Raw genomic sequence first — 14,091 nt, 5'->3', positions numbered from 1 at the left:
CTACTCTAAAACTTTACTCATGGTTACTCTTTAGAATATTCTTTTTTAAATAATTTTAATTAGTTTATTTTTGGCTGTGCTGGATGTTCATTGTGGCAGGCAGGCTTCTCACTGCAGTGACTTCTCTTGTTGCAGAGCATGGGCTCTAGGCATGTGGGCTTCAGTAGTTGCCGCACATGGGCTCAATAGTTGAGGTTCTCAGGTTTTAAAGCACAGGCTCAACATTTGTGGCGCACAGGCTTAGTTGCTCCGAGATATGTGGGATCTTCCCTGATTAGGGATCAAACCTGTGTCTCCTGCATTGGCAGGCAGATTCTTTACCACTGAATGAACTACTAAACTTTGAGAAGGATTGTGGTATGCTCAGTGAAAAGAAACATCATCTAACCCTTCAGCTGAGACTCAAATTACACCTTTGAATGGGGTGCCCCCTGCTGACTTTTAAAAACAGACACTTAATCCTTTCCAGGTACTACTGTTTTTTTCTGTTTTGTAGATTGAAGTTTACTTGTAAAATGGGCTTCCCTGATAGCTCAGTTGGTCAAGAATCCACCTGCAATGCAAGAGGCCCCAGTTTGATCTCTGGGTTGGGCGGATCTGCTGGAAAAGGGAAATGCTACCTACTTCCGTGTTCTTGGGCTTCCCTTGTGGCTCAGCTGGTAAAGCATCCGCCTACAATGCAGGAGACCTGGGTTTGATCCCTGGGTTGGGAAGATCTGGAGAAGGGAAAGGCTACCCACTGGCCTAGAGAATTCCATGGACTGTATAGTCCATGGGGTCGCAAAGAGCTGGACACAACTGAGCCTCTTTCACTTACTTGTAAAACAGTTTTAATTTGAGGAAAATGATGGCTAGATGAGCCCTCTGCTCGGAGTCTTATTTTACTCTCATTGTCCATTCAAATACTACTTCTTCCAGTGAGGCTTTTTCTGATCCAGGTCTTATCACCTTGACAGCATATGATAAGGGTCTTTAACTCAGCTAGGGGATAACCTTTGTTGAAGTAGGTATGCTCGCTCCTTGGTGGTGGTCTGCATATAGGAAAACAAAATGAAAAATAATGTGGTGTAATTTTGTAAGTTTCTCTTCCCTTTGTATAACATATTATATGTTTTTCATGTCATTAATTTTTTTGCCCAGGATTTTTTTTGTGGTATGCCTCTTTTTGTAAGCTATGAATATTTGATCATTTTATTTACCCTGCCCCTAATTTTGGATAGTATTATAATGTTGTAAATAATACACTGGTGAACATTTTTGTGCTTAAATCTTTGTTCCTATGTATTTTTTCTTTTTCCTCTCAGAGCAGATTTGTAGAATTAGAATGAATGGGTAGAGAGCAATAGATAATTTTTGTGACTTCTGATAAATTGCAGAAATGCTCTGTAGAAACATATCAGCCTGCGTTCTCAGTCACTTTGTATAAAAATGCCCTTTTGTTAGAACTCATAATGGTGAACATTTATAAAATCTTATTGTTTGTTGTTCGGTTGCTAAGTCGTGTTGTACTCTTATGACCAGATGAACTGCAGCATGCCAGGCTTCCTTGCGTTTCACTGTCTCCCTGAGTTGGTTCAGCCTCTTGTCTGTTGAGTCGACAGTGCCATCTGGTCATCTCATCCTCTGTTGCCCCCTTCTCCTCCTGCTCTCAGTCTTTCCCAGCATCACCTTTGTCAATCAACTTTACAGAGGTATACTTCACAGATAGTGCATAATATTGTAATTTAAGAAATTTTATTATAAAAGGTACATAACAAAATTTATCACTTAGCCGTTTTAAGTGTATAACTCAATGGCATTACGTATATTGTAGTACTGATGTTTTGCAACCGATCACTGTCAATTTCCAGAACTTTTTTCAGTTCCAAACAGAAGCTCTTATCCAGTAACCATTAAATCCTGATCCTTCCTCTGCGAAGCCCGTGATAATCTCAGTTCTATCTCTTGTTTCTATGAATTTCCATCTTCTTGGTACCTGATAGAAGTGAGATCATCCATTTGTGCTTTGGTGTCTGCATTATTTCACTTACTTTAATGCTTTCAACATTCATCTGTCTTGCAGCATGGATCAGAATGTCTTCCTTTTTAAGGGTTGAATGATATTCCACATATGTGTATGCCACAGTTTATCTTTTCATCTGTTGATGGACACCGGGGTTGCTGCTAACTTTGACTATTGCAGATAGTGTGGCTGTGAGCACTGGTGTGCAAATACCTGTCTGAGTTCCTGCTTTCAGTTCTTTTGGGTAACATACCTGGGAGTGGAATTGCTGGATTATTTGATAATGTTTTGTTCAGTTTCTTGAGAATACCGTCATACTATTTTACACAGTGTCTGCACTATTTTACATTCCCACCACCAATGCATGAGGGTTCTAGTTTGTTCACATCCTCTTCAACCCTTAGTTTTTTCCATTTTTCTTTTCTTTTTGGTAGTAGCTCTTCTAATGGGTATGGAGTTATATACAATGTGGTTTTGATTTGCATTTCACTAATGACCAGTAATGTCTGTATGTATTCTGGATATTAACCCTGTATCAGGTACATGACTTAACAAATACTTTCTCCCATTCTGTGCGTTGCCTTTTTGTTCTGTTGATAGTCTTCTTTGATGCATACATTTAAAAATTTTGATGCAACCAGGTTTTTCATTTTTTTCTTTTGTTGTCTGTGATTTTAGTGTCCTAGTCGAGAAATCATTGCCAAATCCAATGCATAAAGCTTTTTACATTTATGTTTTTTTCTACGCTGCACTCTTTACTGGAATGTTTCTAAGTCTGAACAGGACTACCAGCCTCCATGCTTGGTGGGAAACCCCATTTCAAATTCCTCTGACCTCGGGGGTCACTACTAAGTCACCCCTTGTTTCAGAGACAAGCCCCAGGACTCTGGTCTTCTCTAGGACAGGCTTCTGTTCTGCCTGTACAGTGTCCATCAGTAATGTGAGTGTTTCTACACTTCCTTATATAAAAGATTTTTATATAAAAGGCCCATACACAGACACAAACTCATTTGCAAGTGTACCGGAACCTCTATTCCACTCCAGTCAGAATGTCTTCATTTACTAAGAAAAATATGCAGGGTTTGAAAATCATGACCGTAAAAATTGAAGGCAGCAGGAGAAGGGGATGACAGAGGATGAGATGGTTGGATGGCATTACCGACTGAATGGACTTGAATTTGAGCAAGCTCCTGGAGCTGGTGAAGGACAGGGAAGCCTGGCATGCCCTAGTCCATGGGGTCACAGAGCTGGACTTGACCGAGCGACTGAATTGAATTACGAGTTTTATAGTTTTAGCTCTTATGCTTAGGTTTTTTATCCAGTTTGAGTTTTTTTTTTTTTCCCATACAGTGTTAGGTAAGAGTCCAGGTTTGTTCATTTTAAAAAAAAATTATTTATTTTTGGCTGTTGCCACCTGGGCCTTTCTCTAGTTGCAGCAAGCAGGGGCTACTGTCTAGCTGTGGTGCACAAGCTTCTCATTGCGGTGGCTTCTCTTGTTGCAGAACATAGGCTCTAGGGTGTGAGGGCTTCCGTAGTCGCAGCTGCTGGAGTCTAGAGCTCAGCCTCAGTAGTTGTGGTGCGTGGGCTTAGTTGCCCTGCGGCATTTGGGATCTTCCTGAAACCAGGGGTCAAACTCATGTCATCTACACTGGCAGGTGGGTTCTTTACCAGTGAGCCAGCAGGGAAGCCCCAGGTTCGTTCTTTGGTATATGTAGATCCAGTTTCCCCAGCACTGTGTTTAGAAAGGACTGCCCTCTCCCCCATTAAATGGTGTTGGCAGCCTCGTTGATAATTGTGTTGACCACGTACGGTGAGGGTTTGTTTCTGGGCGCTCTGTTGTTCCATGGGTCTATAAATCTGTCTTTCTGTGAGTGTCGCAGTGTCTCAATTACCATAGTTTAGTAGTAAGTTTTGAAATCAGAAAATGTGACTTTAACTTGGTTCTTGTTTTTCAGGATTGTTTTAGGTTCCCTTGATATTCATATTCTAGGAAGGAGTTTTCCAGTTTTTGGTATAGTTTCATACTTGAATAAAATAAATGCTCATTGTCAGTTGTTTTTTTTTTTTTTTTTTTTAATACAGTTTCTCCATTTGTGAATTAGTTCACTTCTTGATGGATTGGATTTCATTCGCTAGGTTTCTTTCAGAATTAAACAATTTTTTTAAGAAGAATGTCTCTCGGAGGCTGTGCTTCTGGAGTTACTCCTGCCTTTGAAACTTTCTGGCTGTGGTTTTGGGGCTCAGGCCCAGCAGGCTGAATGAGGCCTCCCGGGACCTTCGGAGCACACCCATCCTTGTGCCTTGGGGCGTATGTCATCGTTCTCTCATGCGCTGACTGCAGTTTCGGAAGACTCAGGGCCCAGCCCACCTCTTTCTTCCTCTTACATATGACCAGGGTGATGCTGTGTTTCAGTGAAAAAAGAATTTTTCTTTATATTGCAGGCCTGCAGCGTTTTACTAGGATACATCTTTTTACAAATTTTCCTTGCCAGTCGGTCTCTTAAAGGCTTTAGCCTTTCTTTGGCTTTTCTCTGTCTTTATGATTTCTTCATCTCTATTTCATCCTTTTTCTGCTCCTGAAACTCCTGTAGGATGGATGTGGGATTTTGTATCTCTTGACTCTGGATTTTCTTGTGCTTTCTTGCTCTTTTATTGAGATGAAATTCACCCTTTCTTGGTTTTTATTGAATTTATGTTTTAGAGCAGTCTTAGGTGTACAGCAAATTGAAGGCACGGTGGAGAGATTTCCACATACCTCTGCTCCCCCATACGTGTTGCTTCTCCAGTTATCAGTATCTCCCACCAGAACAGGACATTTGTTACAAATTAGGATCCTAGACTGACATGTCAAAATCATCCGAACTCTGTACTTTACAGTACAATTCATTCTTAGTGTTGTACGTTCTGTGGGTTTGGACAGTGTTTACTGATGTGTCGCCATCATTATGGTATCATACAGTATTTATTGGATAATAAGCAAATCTGTGTTCTGCCTGTTCGTACCTCTGACTTTTATTTAACCACTGAACTTTTTATTGCCTCAATAGTTTTGCCTTTTCCAGAGTGTCATGTAGTTGAGATCATAAAGTATGTAGTTTTTTCCGACTGGCTTTTTTTCCTTAGTAACACACATTTAAGGTTCCTCCATGTCTTTTCATGGCTTGATAGCTCATTCTTTTTAGTGCCACATATTCCATTGTCTGGATGTACCCAGTTTATTTAACCATTCACATACTGAAAGGGGTAATTACTATTTCTTTCCTCTCTCTGGCGAAGACCTTTGAAAAATTTTTACTTTCCATTTCACTATTAAAGCACAGCTTCAGTTTTTGTCACCATTACAAATGGACTTTCCAGGTGGTTCATGGGTAAAGAATCCACCTGCCAGTGCAGGAGACGCCCGATACGCAGGTTTGATCTGTGCGTCAGGAAGGTCCCCTGGAGGAGGCGATGGCAGCCCACTCCAGGATTCTTGCCTGGAGAATCCCATGGACAGAGGAGCCTGGCGGGCAACAGTCCAAGGGGCTGCAAAGAGTCAGACATGGCTGAGCGACCGAGCACGCGGGCACACAGATGGTGCTGCAGAGGGCATTGTGTTCACGCCTCCCTGTGTACACAAGGGGACGTTCCTCTGGGCCACATACGTGGGGGAATGTGTGCTCACCCTGTCCCATTCCACCTTTCTCTCATGTTGATGCTGACAGTTGTGTAATGTAACTAAATGGGGTTGATTTCCTTGGTCCTAACTCTCCACTTCAAAACCCATTTCCTCTCTGTTTACAGAAGGGCCAAGGTCGCTCGGGTGATTGGTTTACTGGCCTCGCACACAACTGAGCTCCAGGAAAATGCACCTGTTATTGAGGTAATTTCTTTTATTACTGAAATGTTATGAATGGCAGAGAATGTTCTCAATTTTAGAACAGGCAGCTTTCGCTTACGTGTTTTTCGTGGATTGTGGCAGCCGCTATAAAGTAACCTCAGTGGACCTTCACACTTCAGCACAGCCTCTCGTCTTCAAAACTGTCAGTTATTGAAGGTGGTGTGGTGGAGTTACACGGCTCCTGGGCTCTATTCATCGTGATTTCAACAATTTTTGGATAAAGCTTGTTTCATTAACTAGATTTCTTGGATATCTGCCGATGTTAATTTTAAAAAGTAACAGTGTGTATTTAGCTATCTAGGAAACTTTTGAATTAACATATACTGTATTTGAATTATTTTCTGTTGGATAATGAGGGATTTTCAAAATAACTTTCGATTGTGTCGGGTGCAACTTTGTAATGCCATCTTTTTTAAAATTCTGTTATTGCTTACAAGATTTTTGTGTTGTGTTGTTCAGTCACTGAGTCGTGTCTGACTCTTTGAAATCCTGTGGACTGCAGCACGCCAAGCCTCCCTGCCTCTCACTATCTCCTGAAATTTGCCCAAGTTCACGTGCATTGAATCCAACACAATTTTTAGTTCTGTAACAATCGAAACAACCATGAGATGGCACTCAAACACAGGAAAGTTTTACAAGGTACACCGCCATTAAGACCAATTGACTGTAGCAATTGAGACAACCACTAGAGGAGGCTCGAACACTGGAAACAAAGTTTTACAAGGTAGAACGTCAGGAAGAAAGAAGCTTGGCAGGTACATGGCACTTTGTTCATCTTTTCCCTGCTTTTTTTGGTTTCTGCTGCATGAGATGTGGTTCCAGTCCATTGGCTATTATTACCATTTTAGATTAAGGAAAGCCATGACAGTCTCTTGAGAACAATGCAGTCATTTCAGGAGATGAGGATTCCTGTGAGGCCCATCTGTGAGCCCTAGGTTCAGAACTCTTGAGACGAGGTTTCTGTAGCACAATTGTGTGTTCATACGTAGTTTTTCAGTAAATCATTAATAAAATTTCAGGTGTGAGATGTGCCTTGATTTCTCCAGTACGTTTCAATGAAACTCGTGGTTGAAGATCCTGTAGGCATTTTAAAGGCATAGACCTCATTTTATTAATTTTAAAAATTTTATTTTTTTATTGAAGTATAATTGATTTACAATGTCACTTTCAGATGTCCAGCAAAGTGATTCAGTTGTACGTATATCTTTCTGTCTATAGCTCTCCTTTTTTCAGATTCTTTTCCCTTATAAGTTATTACAAAATACTAAGTATGGTTTTCTTTGTTATACAAATAGGTCCTTGTTTGTTATCTATTTTATGTATAGTAGTATATATATGTTAATCCCAAACTCTTAATTTTTCCTCCACCCCTTTCCCCTTTGGTAGCTGTAAGTTTTTTTTCTATGTCTGTGGGTCTATTTCTCTTTTGTATATAGGTTGATGTGTATTATCTTTTTTTTTTAAATAAAGATTCCACATATAAGTGTTATCATATGATACTTGTCTTTCTCTGTCTGTCTTACTTCACTTAGTATCATAATCTCTGTCTATCCATGTTGCTGCAAATGGCACTGTTTCATTCTCTTTTTATAGAACCTCATTATTCATCACTGTAATCCATGGTGCCTAGCCAGCCAAGTTACGTGTGTACACCTGGTATTCAGTCCATGTTAAAAGATTTAATAAACGATTAGAAGAATGGTAGGAAAGTGTAGCAGTGTAATTTGTTACAAGGAGACAGAAGAGATGGATGGAGAAAAATTGTTTTACTTTTTTTATGATACAGTTTAAGTCCCTTCCATCTTATTCTGCCATCACTGGCTACAGAAAAGAGCTAGTTGTGGTCTCTTGTATATATTTAGAAGCATTTATTAAATTCTTCCTTATGTTTTCTACAGAAAAATATAGCCAGCTTCTTATAGTTTTCCTCCTAGCAACGCATTTATCACCCCGAGTTTGTTGTGGTTCTTATGTGTAATAATCTAAAATAAATATTATGATATTATGTTACATATATTTAAATCTTCAACATGCAGTGGATAGATTTTAGGAAATTGAATATAAAACCTTAAGATTCAGAACTGGAAGGAATATTAACAGATACTCTAGTTTGATCCCTTCATGAAACGTTTTCAATATGGAAAGTCTCAATATCCCTGAAAGCAGAGAGCCTGAAATACTGAGACCACTTGCAGCAGTTACTGAAACTTTACGAATACTGTCTGTCTGTCGTCTTACTCCTCACTCACCCTCCCTGTCTCTTTCCCTCTCTCTGGACTCCTCCCTCCGTCTCCCCCTCCCCTTGGTACAGTTTTTTTTTTTTTTTTTGCGGTGCTATGTGGCCTGCTTGCTGGATCTTAGTTTCCCTGACCAGGGATTGAACTCCAGCCCCCAGCGGAAAGTGTGGAATCCTAACCACTGGACTGCCAGGGAAATTACCACCCCCCCAACCCCCGCTATAGTATTAAAAAAAAATCCTAGACATATTGTACTCATAAGTGCTCTAGTATATGTATCTAACAGAAAAGGCTTTTAAAAAATACAGTCACCATGCTGTTACCACAGCTAACAAAATTGGCAGTGGTTCCCTAATATTTAATACCAGTCAGTGTTCAGATTTCCTTGATGTCTCACACATGTCATTGTGTATTTTTTCATTGAATCAGGACTGAAACAAGGTCCTGTACTGCATTTAGAGAACATTGACTATTAATTCCCTTAATTTCAAACATTTTCCTATTATTTTTTAGTGCCATTTATTTATCAAAGACAAACTGGCATTTGTTTTAACTAGAGCTGAGTTTCGTTAAGTTTTATTCTATCCTTTGTGGTCCTCTCTCACCTGTACTTCTCATGAACTGCTTGTTAGATACGTAAACTTGCTTAAATTCAAGTTGTTCTATGGAGAAAGGGTAGGAATTCTTCCTAGTTGGTGCTCTGTGTTTCCTATTGACTCACAGGAAGATGCATATTATAATGTCTGGTTCAGTTCAGTTCAGTCGCTCAGTTGTGTCCGACTCTTTGCGACCCCATGAATTGCAGCACGCCAGGCCTCTCTGTCCATCACCAACTCCCGGAGTCTACCCAAACACATGTCCATCGAGTCGGTGATGCCATCCAACCATCTCATCCTCTGCTGTCCCCTTCTCCTCCTGCCCCCAATCCTACCCAGCATTAGGGTCTTTTCCAATGAGTCAACTCTTTGCATGAGGTGGCCAAAGTATTGGAGTTTCAGCTTCAACATCAGTCCTTCCATTGAACACCCAGGATTGATCTCTTTTAGGATGGATTGATTGGATCTCCTTGCAGTCCAAGGGACTCTCAAGAGTCTTCTCCAACACCACAGTTCAAAAGCATCAATTCTGCGGCGCTCAGCTTTCTTCACCGTCCAACTCTCACATCCATACATGACCACTGGAAAAACCATAGCCTTGACTAGATGGACCTTTGTTGGCAAAGTAATGTCTCTGCTTTTAAATATGCTATCTAGGTTGGCCATAACCTTCCTTCCAAGGAGTAAGCGTCTTTTAATTTCATGGCTGCAGTCACCGTCAGCAGTGATTTTGGAGCCCCCAAAAATAAAGTCTGACACTGTTTCCACTGTTTCCCCATCTATTTCCCATGAAGTGATGGGACCAGATGCCATGATGTTAGTTTTCTGAACGTTGAGCTTTAAGCCAACTTTTTCACTCTCCTCTTTCACTTTCATCAAGAGGCTCTTTAGTTCTTCTTCACTTTCTGCCATAAGGGTGGTGTCATCTGCACATCTGAGGTTATTGATATTTCTCCCGGCAGTCTTGATTCCAGCTTGTGTTTCTTCCAGCCCAACGTTTCTCATGATGTACTCTGCATATAAGTTAAATAAGCAGGGTGACAATATACAGCTTTGACATACTCCTTTTCCTCTTTGGAACCATGTCCAGTTCTAACTGTTACTTCCTGACCTGCATACAGGTTTCTCAAGAGACAGGTCAGATGGTCTGGTATTCCCATCTCTTTCAGAATTTTCCACAGTTTATTGTGATCCACACACTCAAAGGCTTTGGCATAGTCAATGAAGCAGAAGTAGATGTTTTTCTTGAACTCTCTTGCTTTTTCGATGATCCAGCGGATATTGGCAATTTGATCTCTGGTTCCTCTGCCTTTTCTAAAACCTCCTTATTAGTGGTAGTGTGATTGCTCACTAGCTTCAAGCGTTGTCAATGCTAAGATTTGGAACTTTTCCATCGCTCTTAAAAGTTGTAGCATCCATCGATGATTAGTACTTAGTGGCATTAGTCCTTCAGGGTTCCAAAAATGATAATTTTCTCATTCTATAATTCCTTTCTCATTTACAGCTGGTAATGTTTCTTACATTAGAACTTTCCCATCCCAGCTAATTGGTTATCCAAAAATACAGTGTGTTTAGCAAAGGCAGGATGAATTTATAGACCAATATTCAGAATAACACGTTGTGCATTAGTAGTCTTAATTCTGTCCAGTGAGTTTCTTTTTTTTGTATTAAGAAATTAGGGATTTACGTATGTATGTTTGTATATTTCAGTCTTCTGTAGGCATTAGTCTTTTGGACTGAGTTCCATCTCAGATAGTTATATATTTTTTCCTTTTGTGTTACATATTTTGGGATTATAGACTCAGGGATTGCTTTGTGCTTTCTTTGTGGATTAAAGATGGTAATACTCTTTTTACTAAAGTGTTACAAATATACAGAAATGTGCACAAAACATAAATTTCACACTCAGTGAATTTTTGCAAAGTGGAAACTCAGGAAACTGCCCCTGGTTCAAGAAACAGAACATTGCCAGCATGCCAGATCCTTCGTGCCTGATCCTGATCACTGATCTCTCCCTGTGCTCTAAAGGTGACTACTGCCATCCCTTCTGATGCTGTGGTTACTTTGCCTGTTACTGAGTTATATTTAAATTGACTCACATGTCATGTTTGTGAAATTCATTTTCATTTTAGGTGTCTGTCATTCCTTTTCATTACACCGTCACACCACTAGTGATGGACATTTGGGTTGTTTGCCATGTTTGGCTGTTACAGGTAAATCTCGTAAAAACATTTTGATGCACTTATATGTGCCTTCTGTTGGATAAACCTAGGAGTTAGAATTGCTAGGTCATAGGATACGTGTATGTTCAACTTCACAGGGTCATCTAAACTGTTTTCCAAAACAGTTGTATAACCTTAAAATCCTTTCACCAATGAAAGAATTTTCAGTCCTCTGTGTTTTCATTAATACTTGGCTTTGGTATAAAATCATGTTAAATTAGCATGTACCACATTCTTTATTTTTAGCATATTTTTTAACATGAATGAGTGTTGAATTTGATTCTGTGATGTCTGTAGAGGTGATTGTATGGGTTTTGTTCCTATCTCTATTAATAGGTCGGAGAAGGCAATGGCACCCCACTCCAGTACTCTTTCCTGGAAAATCCCATGGACGGAGGAGCCTGGTAGGCTACAGTCTATGGGGTCGCTAAGAGTCGGACACGACTGAGCGACTTCACTTTCACTTTTCCCTTTCATGCACTGGAGAAAGAAATGGCAACCCACTCCAGTATTCTTGTCTGGAGAATCCTAGGGACGGCAGAGCCTGGTGAGCTGCCGTCTACGGGGTCGCACAGAGTCGGACACGACTGAAGCGACTTAGCATAGCATAGCAGAGCTATTAATAGGTAGGTTATAGCAATGGCAGTCCTAAAATTAAACCACCCTCGCATTTTTAGAAGGCCTTCCACTCGTGATATATTAACATCTTTATAACGCTCTGTTGGATTCTTTTTGCTTATATTTTTTCTGGATTTCTCTCCCCATTATTTTCCCCCATGACACTAAGTTCTTGAAAAGTCCACGTGAGTTGCCTTGTGCAGTGTTCCATATTTGTCCATTTGCTTTCTCTTGGTATCATTAAATTTGATTCTCTAGTCCCAACGTTTCCTATAAATTTTAAGTTAGGTCTAGAGACTTGATGGGTTCAAGTTAAATTCTTTTTTAGAAATACAACATCATAGGTGGTGTTGGCTACTTCGTATTTCATTGTATCAGGAAACATGGTGTTTGTACTTACTTGGATCATTTAATTAAAGAGGTGATGCCTGATGCCTCCTTTGCCGTGTCACTTTCACTGCCAAGTTGAGTGCACAGTAAGAGAATAACTTGAAAAGTTACACGAATTGTAACTCTCCTGTTTTAACCTTTTTCTGAATTAAAACTCATGATTTTAGCTCATGACATGCTAATCAATGTATTAACTGTCACTAATTCCCATTGTTTTTCTCTCATTTGCAACAGATTATTTCACTTAGTTCATTGTGTAGGCAACTGTATTATTGCTGTTACTGTTCGAAAATTCGTACAGTTTTCAAATTTATTTTACTTTTTATGTCCTAATGTTTTTTTGGTAGGATAATCATTATCTTATGACTTCTTAAGGGTGTTGACTCTCTGTTATTCAGCCTTGTACTGAATTGGTTTTAGACTTGTTTTTTTTAAACTTTTTGGTTTGTATTGGAGTATAGCTAATTAACAGTGCTGTGATAGCTTGAGGTGGACAGCAGAGGGAGTCAGCCAGACATATCGATGTATCCATTTTCCCCCAGACTCCCCTCCCATCCAGGCTGCCGCATAACATAGAGCAGAATTCCCTGTGGTTTTAGATTTGAATTTCATGTTAAGCGGTAGATATATGGTGATTTGAAGCATGATTCAGCTTAGTTCTCTCTGAACATCGTGTACTTGTGGAACTCTAAACGCAGGACACGATGAACTGTATTTACGGACAATTGACTGTTCTGGCGTCTGTTGTAAAGGTTGTGGTGTAGCGTGTCCGCTTTAGGCTCTTGGTCTCTGTTAAGCTGCACAGTTGCACCGCTCCCCTGGTGCCTTGCGTGCTGTAGCTTTTCATTACTGAAACAGCTGCACACGGCGAGCTCTGTCGTGGTCCTTATTTCCTACCGGCAACCCCCTCCAGTATTACTGCCTGGAGCATCCCATGGACGGAGGAGCCTGGCGGGCGGCAGTCCATGGGGTCACAAAGAGTCGGACACGACTGAGCAACTAACTAACATATCACTTTTTTGAAGAACAAATGATACTTGTTCCACTTTGGAGGATGTACATGTTTCATGTACATAAATTAAATTGTTTTTACCTAGAGTTTTTCCCATGTACTGTCTATTATACTTTTTTTCTACTTATAAAATAGCATATGTTTTTCGAACTATGACAACTTAGCTACTTAGATTACTGGGAAATCTTCCCACAGCAGCAAAACAAAAAAAAATCTAGAAATATAGGATAAAATGTAACAAAGACTTTTAAAACACTTAATTGGATGTCCTGGAAAGAGAGGGAAATTCGCACAAGTCAGAAACAGGGAGCTGAAATGTGAAATGGTAAGACTTTGAGGCTATCTGAGGCAGGGTAGGGTGGCGGTTATTGTCGTTGAGTTTTGAGATCTGGTGGAACTTGAGAATAGAAGTTGAGGCCTTAGGTTGCCCAGCAGCAGTTAGTTGGAACTAAGGCTCTTGAAGAGCTACATATTTAGTAAGAAGGGGAATTTACAGGAAGAATAAGAAAATGAGCAGTCCATTTATCTACACCGAGAGATAATCAAAGAGGCTTGTTGATTTTATCTTTAGCTCTAGAAAAGTTTAAAGTTTTTGTGTAAGTTTGTAACCAGAGTTTTTTGGGTTTTATTACTGTTTGGAGTGTGCATTTACACTTCTTCCCAGGTGAGAAACTGACATAAACATCAGACCTGGGTTGGAGTTGTGATTCTGTTAACGGATGAGAAGCTTCTGCCAATAATGATAATGACTCTAGACAGGATATAAAACAGAAGTAGGTAGAAGGTGGAGGGGACGCACAACTTGGAAGAAAGGAAGCTGACTGTGTGAGCTGTGTTCTCAACTGGCTCATCCTCGGGCTATTGCTCCAAGTTGACGGAGGGAACTGAGTTCAGGCAGAACCCAGCAGTCTTCCCAGGTCAAGGGACTGAGTCCCACCTCCTAACTGGGTGGGACTTGACCTCCAAACTCTGATCTTCCCTGCTCTGGGCAATTGTTGAAATTTCTGCTCCTCCTTGACCTCTCACCCTACTGCCTTCTGCTGGATTCCAGGGAGTGTCGCTCAACACACACAGACACAGCCTCCAAGTTAGCTGGAGACCTCAGCAAATTTTGGAAAATTTCCAACAATTATC

General features: G+C 40.3%; 1 protein-coding gene across 40 annotated transcripts in view; it reads left to right on the top strand.

Moving 5' to 3' along the window:
• The window catches only part of ULK4 (unc-51 like kinase 4), a 477,098-nt gene that overhangs the window by 33,544 nt on the left and 429,463 nt on the right, over positions 1–14,091 (top strand). For all 40 annotated transcript variants that reach the window (XR_014064646.1, XM_081527570.1, XM_081527572.1 and 37 more), the window contains one exon: positions 5,786–5,864. Coding sequence is in view for 39 of the 40 variants with exons in the window: in XM_081527570.1 (XP_081383696.1) it covers positions 5,786–5,864 (79 nt within the window). In the remaining variant the exon portion in view is untranslated. The remainder of the gene's footprint in view (positions 1–5,785; positions 5,865–14,091) is intronic.

Source organism: Giraffa tippelskirchi, chromosome 9, assembly GCF_054371585.1.
Source record: "Giraffa tippelskirchi isolate mGirTip1 chromosome 9, T2T-mGirTip1v1.2.pri, whole genome shotgun sequence".
Lineage (NCBI taxonomy): Eukaryota > Metazoa > Chordata > Mammalia > Artiodactyla > Giraffidae > Giraffa > Giraffa tippelskirchi.
The sequence above is the reverse complement of the archived record's forward strand: the minus strand, read 5'-3'. Positions and strand labels throughout refer to the sequence as shown.